This window comes from Cyprinodon variegatus, unplaced genomic scaffold (assembly GCF_000732505.1).
Source record: "Cyprinodon variegatus isolate N-32 unplaced genomic scaffold, C_variegatus-1.0 Scaffold1361, whole genome shotgun sequence".
In the NCBI taxonomy this organism is placed as follows: Eukaryota; Metazoa; Chordata; class Actinopteri; order Cyprinodontiformes; family Cyprinodontidae; genus Cyprinodon; species Cyprinodon variegatus.
In genome coordinates this window covers 94,290-103,937 of record NW_015151814.1, presented here as the reverse complement: position 1 = coordinate 103,937, position 9,648 = coordinate 94,290, and the positions used below count along the sequence as shown (strand labels likewise).

At 37.8% G+C, this 9,648-nt stretch overlaps 1 protein-coding gene across 1 annotated transcript in view; it reads left to right on the top strand.

Annotated features, from left to right (window-relative positions):
* The first annotated feature begins 2,898 nt into the window (after positions 1–2,898).
* slc35f3 (solute carrier family 35 member F3) overlaps positions 2,899–9,648 on the top strand; it is a 79,180-nt gene continuing 72,430 nt past the window's right edge. The window contains exons 1-2 of the mRNA XM_015402517.1: positions 2,899–2,996; positions 4,340–4,554. Coding sequence (XP_015258003.1) covers positions 2,899–2,996; positions 4,340–4,554 — 313 coding nt within the window. The remainder of the gene's footprint in view (positions 2,997–4,339; positions 4,555–9,648) is intronic.

Here is a 9,648-nt window from a genome sequence, read left to right as displayed (position 1 = left end):
TAACCCCCAACCCCTAAATTATTCAAGATGCATCAGGACTTGTATCATAACATATTATTGAACATACAAAAAAGATCTAAAATAAAGATGCAGGGAAGTTTAAAACAAAACCTTTTTTCATCTTTTAAAAATAAAAAGGAGAAACCACGACGAACCTTTGTGAGAAAATAATTTTTCCAATTTAGGGAAGCAATCAAAAAGACTATGATAACTGAAAGTAATGCAGAGGATGGAACAACCACTCAGGATGGAAAATTGCCTGACCTCTGACATCATTAAACACTTGATCAGTCTACATTTATGAAGGCTGTTTCTAAGGTATGCATTTACAGTGTCTTTCTGTAAATGCATGGTTTAGACTTAGAGAGAATGAAACTTGCTGATGCTTGAGTCAGGAATACAGCCATGAGGAAGGGTACTTCTGTCTCTTCTTGGAGTCACACAGACCAGAGATGGATCTCATTATTAGGAAAAAAATGTAGATGTGGAACCCTAACTACTGAACTGCATCAAATTGGGAGTCCATCAGGTGAATACAAAGAGCACAGATTGTAAAGCATTATTGTAGTCCAACTAGTTAATTTTGCTTCATCCTTTTATTGTATCTTTTTTTGGCCCTCAGCTTTGGTTCTAGTTTAATCTTTTATCCACATTTAGAAAGGAATTGATACCCTGTAGTCTGAGGGTCCAAATTAGATCATGTGATGTCTGCTGAACTGAGGCATGGTGAGTTGGATGGTAGTGGGTGACTTGAATGCATGAGCACTCCTTTAGAATAATTGTTTTGATCTGTATGAGCTGAAAGTCTCTGAAAGGCGAGGCACAGTTCAATCTGGAATTTAGGTAGGCAGAAAGGAAAACCTTAACTGGGGGAATCAATTTGATTTAAGCCAAGCTGTGAAATTGAGGAGCAGCATTACTCAAGAGGAAAGTGAGTCTCTCCTCCCAACAGGTGCCAATGTGAGGTGTGGACCAACTTATTGATGACTAGCCATCACTTTTTCACTTGAGTAAGCAGTGCTCACCCAAACACACACACACACACCCACACACATCCATCCTTCACCTAATATACCTTAACCCCCATGGAGCTGACCATTGATCAATGTGTAACCGGTCTCCTAAATAGAGTCACAGCTCTGCAGTCAGGAGCTCAGACAGCAGCAATGCAGGGAGAGGACCACAGAGCGGGGAACTATGGACAACAGACCTCAGTTCATGTAAGGTAAAGTTTGGTTCCAACATAACTTTTTAATGCATGTTTTTCAGCTTTATCTAAAAAATAAATAGAACCTTTGCTAAACCTATCAGTCTCAATAAAGTGAGAATAAAATCTATATTACATTTAGGATTAATACCTTAAGGGAAGCAGTGGAAAAATCAAAATGTAAAAACAACAGGACACAATAAACACATTGTTATTATTGCACAACTGATATGATAAGAGATGAAAGGACAAGTATTTATTTCCTTGCTGGAAAAAAAACGGCTCCATTCCTACAGTAGCAGCTCTGATTAGAGGTAATCAGTCAGCACTATTGTCTTTGTTTCTGTTGCACTGAATAAAAGGTTTTCTGCTTCCTCAGATTCTGCAAGGGTTGATAAAAATAGAAAATAATAAAACAACAAAAAATGATCAAGCCTCTTGTTTTGCTGATATACTGCTGGGCTTCTGAGATGATACAGGCTGGGAATGAACAGAGAACCCCCGAGGCTCTTCTTGTTGGAAAAAGTTTGATAACTAAGCTGGTTCATTGCAAAAGAATGAATCTGAGTTCTCTGGACTCAGCAATTTAAGAAATACTGATTCCTTTAGGAATTCATATAATCCTGAATTATTATATTCTTAATTTCTTTAAATTAAAATCAACCTAAAAAGTGAAGAAGCTATAATTTAAAGCTTCTTTTTTAAAATCAAAATTTCTATTGTAGAAAATAGTTACAAAGCCGATTTGATACAAAACAATCTGTTCTTTTTTTCTCTATTTGATGATTAAATGTAGGCAAGCTAATTCTTAACTAATCTAAGCCAATTTTGCTTTTTTCTTGAATTGAGCAGTTAAGGGAAACACCTTGCCAATGGAATAAGACAGATTAGATCTAAAATAAGAAAATAACGACTACACAAGTGATTTTTTTCTAATTGTCTTATTTTAAGAGTAAAAATATTAATTCCATCCGCAGGTAATCTTATTTACCAACTCAAATTAAGGATAAATATTCTTATTTAAGACATCTTTACTCATTTTTAGTTCAGTTTTTGCAGTGCTGAGCTACAAAAAGAATGATTTATTCAGTTCATTTCCTTTTAAGGACCTACCCTGAGTGTATTCACTTAACTTTTCATTGATTTTATCTAAAAAAAAAAGTAGAATAAGACCTGCGTGAGATGTAAATTATGGTTTTATTTTGAGGCTTTTTACACATTACACACTTCATGAGTAAAATCCTTTTGTATTTTACCTTAAATATTCATGGACCAAATAGTCACATCCTGTACAAGCGGATACACTCCAATGATATTAAATATTAAGCTCTAAGTAATGCTGCATGTGCATGATAAGTGCAATGTTATAATAATTTCTTGATTCATCTACTTGAAAATGAGAAGGATGCTCAGATGGAGAAAGAACAGACCCCTCCAATAAAACAGGCTCATTTCCCAGGCTTTTCCAGCAGGTGATGCTGCTGCAGAGTCAGAGCGCGCAGCAGCAGCATCCAGAAAAGCGCGCACCCAGTTAGAGTTGCACTACAGACCGCGCTGGAGTGGTCAGGCTTATTTTCATGGAGATGAACAGGAGACGGACGATGCTACCGTTGTCTGTTTCCTCCATTCTGGATAAGGTTGCAGGTTATCTGCAGTAGTGCGCATCTTTGCGTCTCCCGCACCTCCTGAGAATGTACGGCGACATAGAGGGTACTGTGTGGGACCGGGTCGGACGGCCCCACCGCGACTGCATGTGTTACCTTGGACCTCCTACCACTCTTTTGCCAATGTAAGACATTTAAACTTTTGAAATAACCGCATGGGGGTAAAAATGAGAACCTGTTGCGCTCCTGATTTCCCCTGTCTGCATAGGAAGTTGACTTTTTGTGCGCTCAGCTGCTTTACAGCGCATTTTACTTTATATGTGGCTGTTGCTGCTTATAGGCACTTATATATTTAATTAATGTTAAGTCATATTAACATTTTATCATATAATTCCTGGACGGGTTTGTAAATGCTGCATTGTTTACACATCACTATGGTTTTGTAACAGCTTAAAGACTGACAGGTCAATGCTGATCCTTACTCCCCCTCTTTATTTTCTCCTGCTGGCTCATTAAGTAGGTTTTTATTTGCTTTGCTGCATACCAGCAGGCCTATAACCCTGGATGGACTAGTGCGCCCTAGTGCGCACAGCTGTGGTCCAATGTGAACTGGACGCTCACTGGAGTTTCTCCTCATGGGCGGTTCTAGACAGGGGCCAACGGGAGCCCATAGTTCATTTCCTGGCCCCTGTACTGAAGACATATCACTCAAAGAAATTCTAATGGTGATATGCACTGGAACAGACATGGTTACAGTTAGGTATCCAGTTCATTTTTTTCTTTACAAATTCTGTTTTACTAATTATTTAAAAACAATAAGGTGATAGCTTTAGTGGTATTGAGACAGGATCCCAGTTTTCTTCTGCTAAATGTTTTTTTTTTTTAAACAAAATAAAAAAATTCAATTTATCAGTTTTTCTGGAGTTCTAAATCAGATTTTATAGAAAACAGTAATTTTACTTAAATTAAGTCAAAAATATGTAAAATTCCTAAATTATGAATGTTTATTGACCTAATAAGACATTTTTTTTATTTTAATAAAATGTAATTAATAGAAATTTAACTTCATGCAGCTATATTGATATATTTGAATCCCTTGCCCTGTTTTTTATTTCATGCTTTTCTGTTTCCTCATGAAAACACGCTGGCCCCCTCCTGGCCCCCTGATACATTTGGTCTAGAAACGCCACTGTTTCGCCTGCATCTCTGCACATCAGTCATGGTCGATTCATTAGCTTCATAGATGCACAGTGCATAGTATACAGTTGCAGATCTAGTCAATTTAGTTAAGTGTCATTCAAACACTGTGCAGACCACTGAAAGAGGATGATGATGATGCTTTCTCTACGGTACAAAAGAAGCGCTGCAGGGGCTCTGGACGCGGATATCAGTGGGACACGCAACACCAGCCTCCCTGGTCTAACCTCCTATTTCAGCAGGTCAAGATTGATATGCTTTCCTTTACCTTAACCAAGCGGCCTCAATCGGTGCAATAACACTACAACCCCTATTTGTTCTCTCTTCTTAGCGGGATGCGAAAGTCCCCCGACTTGAGCCCCAGAAGGCTTTCAGACATCAGTCCTCAGCTCCGACAGCTTAAGTACCTGGTGGTGGACGAGGCCATAAAGGAGGACCTCAAATCGTCTCGCTCAGTGGAGGACATCAACAGTGCGTCCATAGAGGAAAGGATACTGAGGATTACAGGCTACTATGGATACCAGCCTTGGAGCACCAGCTACAAAAGTGAGTCTACAAACTTAGATCTCTTATTCTGTTTGATCTATTGACAAGTTGATATAAAGTAGGAATAAGAGGCAGGGGCGGAGCTAGATGGGGGAGCAGGGGTGGCCATGGCCACCCTTAGCCAATCATTAGCCACCCACACTATTTTTTTCCTTCAATACTGATGGTGTCTGCAGTAATACTCTCAAATTGAATATTCAGAACATTCAAAGTTTTCATATATTAACGATTACTTGACAACAAAAACAATGTGGTTAATTATGCACATCAATATATTAACTTTAAAGATGATGAAGTACAGAATTTATGCTCTTTTCAGAAATAGATTCAGTGTTTTATGGAGTAAAGAGAAAATTATGTGTCTCTGCAGGTCATCTAAGAGTCTTCAGTAAAATTACTGATAAATAACTATTTTAATAAAATGTATTAAATAATCAATTTATGTAGATATTAGTACTTGTAAATATCAATTTTATCCAGAATGATTATTGATAAAAGTAGGTAAGTAATGACAATGGAAAACATGTCTGCCCCAGAACTCAAACCTTAAAGAATTGTATTGTATCTTTTATGTAGAAAACACATATGTTTAGATATTTATGCATCTATTTGTCAGCAAAGGTTTTAGAAAAGTATAGTTTGTCTTTGTTTATAAGATATGGGTGTTGTGCCCACTAATTTTCCTGTTGTAGATTGACCCTGAGGTTCTGGCTCCTATTAACTTTCAGCCACCCCTCAGTGTACATTGGTTATTGCCTAGCCACCCTTATAATACCCTTATACTCTGTTAAGAGGAAACCATAAAAAGCCTTATTAGATACACAGTTGGACTGCTGTCATCCTCCAAGGTATATAGTAATATGAAAGTTTTAAGCTAATTAAATTGAAAACCATTACAGTCATTAGATTTAGTTTGACAGCGTAGTTGATTATTATGCATCTGCAAGATTTGCTTTGTGTAATTGTAAAATAGTTGAAATTAGCCTTCAGGTTGTATCCCTTGATATACAAAATCTCTTTGATAGAGCACATATATATTTTTTGTGTTAGATCTGTTTGTTAATGAATACATATACAAATTCATCTGAACTAGATTGTGCCATTAATGATCTTCATCAGCATTGTCACTGAGTACATTTGCATTGTATCTCTTTTTGCATTTGCTTGCTGCTGTAGAAAGAAAGAATAGTCTATGCTTCAGTGGAGCTTTTGAGCTTGGATGAGATCAGTGGGAATGTTGTTCCAGGCAGTTAATTCTTTGAAGAAAATGTACTGTTGAAGCAGTTCCTGAAAGCTCTGTTCTTCTACTGTTTGTTGTTAACATTCCTCCTCATTGCTTCAGCGAAATCAGAGTTTTTTTGCGTGAGGAGTGTTACAGTATATCTGCTGTTCAGAAGCTGCATTACTTTTATAATGAAAGTGATGGATTGCCTCTCCTGCTTGGTGGATTTGTGTGACATGGTAATGTTTTCATTGTCCAATGGAATAACCAGCATTTTTCGTTCATATATTAACTATTGTTCTGCCTGTCTGGTTTAATTAATAGAAAAACTGAAAGGATTTATGAGAAAATGACATATTTAAAGACTCAGCACATCATCAGAATTTATGGGGCTATAAACCAAACCATCTGATCACTGCAGAGCTTGACAGCAACTGCTCACATTTGAGTTACACCTTTAGTTTTCTAAAACTAGGTAACGGTACCACATGGTACGTGGCATCTCATGGGTCTTGGGTGACAGCTGCTCAGTGGCGCACTGGGTAGCACTGCTGCCTTGCAGCAAGAAGGTTTTGGGTTTGATTCCTGGCCCGAGGTCTTTTTGCATGGAGTTTGCATGTTCTCCCTGAGCATGTGTGGGTTCTCTCTGGCTTCCTCCCACAGTCCAAAGACATTACAGTTAGGTTAATTGGCTTCTCTAAATTGTCCTTAGGTGTCAGTGTGTGTGTGAATGGTTGTTTGTCTCTATGTTACCCTGCGATGGACTGGATGGCATCAAAACCTGCACTTTGTTGTATGGAGCTAGGTTATGGGATATGGTGTCATTGTACTGCCACACACAACAAATACTCCAATGAGCAGCTTTACTTCATACAGATGCTCATTAACTCTTCCTCAAGCACATGTTTAAAAGGTTACTTATGCAAATAGTACAAGAGTAGTACAAAGCCCCAGGTTCTTTTCTGAGAGCGTTTGGTTTGATATCCACTCGTGGGCAGGTTCCCCTTCTCGTAGAGTCTGGACCTGTTTTGCTGATTTTAAATTCAGTGTCTTCATCGTCCGAAGGCCTGATTATGGCACCGAGGCCTTTTTTGGATTGGAAGACTCCTCGTTATGTGGCTGATAAATGCATCCCTCTTTTTGCCCGCTTTGAGTACAGGTCCGGTGTATCAACCGTAGCCTTGGGTAGCCATTGATTCACTGCCAGTTAAAGCAATAAGGCATGAGTAACGCCTTCAAAATGACAAAAGTTTACTTGAGTGCACAGAAGCAGGTCTATACTCAAGGTGGAGGCAGGCTGCGCATGTGTGAATATCAAACCGCACATGCTCAGAGGCCCAGCGGTACTCTATTTACACATGTAACATGTTAAAAATGTGCATGAGGGACAGTTAATGAGTGTCTGTATGAAGTAATTGTAACGATCTTGGTTCTGTTGTTTTTCTTTAAGTTTTCTGTTTCAAGTTTAGCCAGGTTTTTCATTGTTTTCTAGCTTTTTTGGTGTGTCTGGATTCATTTAAGTTGCTTAGGTTTTTCTGTCTGTCCTCTGCTGCCTCCTTGTGTTCTTTTCCCTTGGCTTCCTCGTCAGCTCTAATCGCACCTGTTCCCTATCAGCTCATTAGCTCTACCTTTGTTCAGTCAGCCATAAATACTCTCCCTCTGCAGTCCCTCTTTGCTGGTTCCTCGTCTTACCTTTCCTCACCCTGGCTCCTTGTTGGTTTTTCCCTGATGTCTCTATGGTTCTGGTCAGTGTTTGATTTTTATGTTGGATTTTTGGATTCATGTTTTTGTTTAACATTTTTTAAGTTGGATTTTTGGATACCTGTTTTTGTTGCCTGATCTCGCATTAAACCCTCCAAGAACTCACCTCTGCCTCTCAGCTTCTGCTTTTGGGTCCAATTAAGAAACGTTAAACCAAATCTTGACAGTAATGCTGCTCATAGGAGTATATATAGTGTTTGTGGCCTTTTTGCAGAACAATGACGCCATACAGGGACTGTAAGTGTGTGTGTGTTGTCTGCTGATATGTCATTATGCTGAGTGTATATTTTTACCTTAGTTCTTCTTAGGCTCCCATGCTCTGGGGCAGGGGCAGAGCTGGAGGATAGCACAGGTGTCTTTACAGAAATATTTTTAATTTATTAAAATGGAAGGGAAACCAATTAAATACGTATATTATGTAGAACCACAAACTATTAAGTGAAACAGAATGGGATAGGGGACAGCATAGCCTACATTGTTTTGCTGATTCAATTTCCTGCTGGTACTGTGTGATGAATGTTGACTGACCCTGAACTGGTTTTGGTGCATATCGGTTTTTGGCTATCCCTCGGAGCTAATCGGTCCCTTCCTGTCTGTCCCTGTGAAACTATTTTGGTTTGGCAAACGCTGTGGGGCTCTTTGGATGTCTGGGGTCTTCGATCTTCTCTGTTTCTGATTCTAAACCTGTGCAGCAGGACTTTGACTCCTCTCAACTGGAGCTGATCAATTTAGCCCAGGTTTCAAAATTATGATTCTTTTTAAGCCAATACTTGGATCACTATTTATTTAGCTGTTCTTTTTTTACTCTAGCCCCAAGCTTGTATTTTTCTCCAAGGTTTCATAGTTTTCTTCTTCTTTTTTTTAATAGAGCATTTTGCACATCAATAAAAGCTGACAGCTACAAAGGAGAAAAAGCATTCAAATTTAATAAGGACTCAAGCACACTGTCCAAATTGCATAAGAAGTTTTTTTGCAATGTTTAGGTACTAGCCCTTCAGGCAAAAATTTCTGATTTGTGAGAAGCCATCTTAAATGTTTTGATTCTGTTGTCTGCAGATACAGATAACTCTAAATTAAACTGTGGCTGTCACTAAATACATGTTTTTTTAAATAATATTCTGTATTTTTCAGCAACGTTATCACATACTGTACATGTTGGTTGTTTGTACCTGTCATACTCTCTATCTTTGTTCTAATTTTCTTTCTCTCTCTCTGCAAATATAGAAGTAGAGTATTGTAGTCTCTTTATCCATCTTTCTCTTTTCTATTGTTATCTCCTTCTCCCACTTTTAACTTTTGGCCTTAACTCTTTTCAATTGATTTCTTTCTAAATTACATTTAAATAATGTATAATGAAACTTTTGTTTCCATTTCAAGAGGAGAACTATAGTGAAAGTTGAGAAGGAACTGTGAAAGTAAATCTATCAAACTTTTCTTTTAGACTAATAAAACAATGCTGAATAGTGAACAGGACAAGGAAATAAAGAACAAACCATATACAAAAAATATACCAGAGGAAGTTAAGAGAGAGATACATAATTGTTTTTTATTTTGAAATAAATTAAAACATTTTACGCTCTTTAGGAAGATTAATGTTTTTTGCCATTTCACATCCTGTCCTTTCCTTTGACTAGACCTTAAAAGGGCTGTTTGTTAAGTGCAAATCTTGACAAAGTTTCTTTCTAAAAGGAACATCATATCCAAGATGTTCTGCTAAATCTAAATTAAATAAACCCAGAAAAACATAACTTTGTCGAAATCAAGCTGAAAACAGCTCAGCTATAAAATCTGCTGTTCTGAAGCTGCTAACAGGAACATGATGTAAAAAAGTTAAGATGGGGGCATCTTTACCACTGTGTTGCATCACTGGTTTCCTGCATGAAATACATCTGGGGACCAACAAAACAGCTTTTGATTTCAAAGCTATCTGTTGAGGTATAGAAATTTTGCAATTTAACAAACCAGAAGCAGTATAACCAAATAAATGTAAACCAAGACTTAAAAACAAACAAACCTTTTATTCAATAAAACAACCAAAACTAGTGATTTTGTTCAGTACTGATTTTTGCTTCCCTAGAGGCAGAGATGGGAAGTAACGAAGTACAAATACT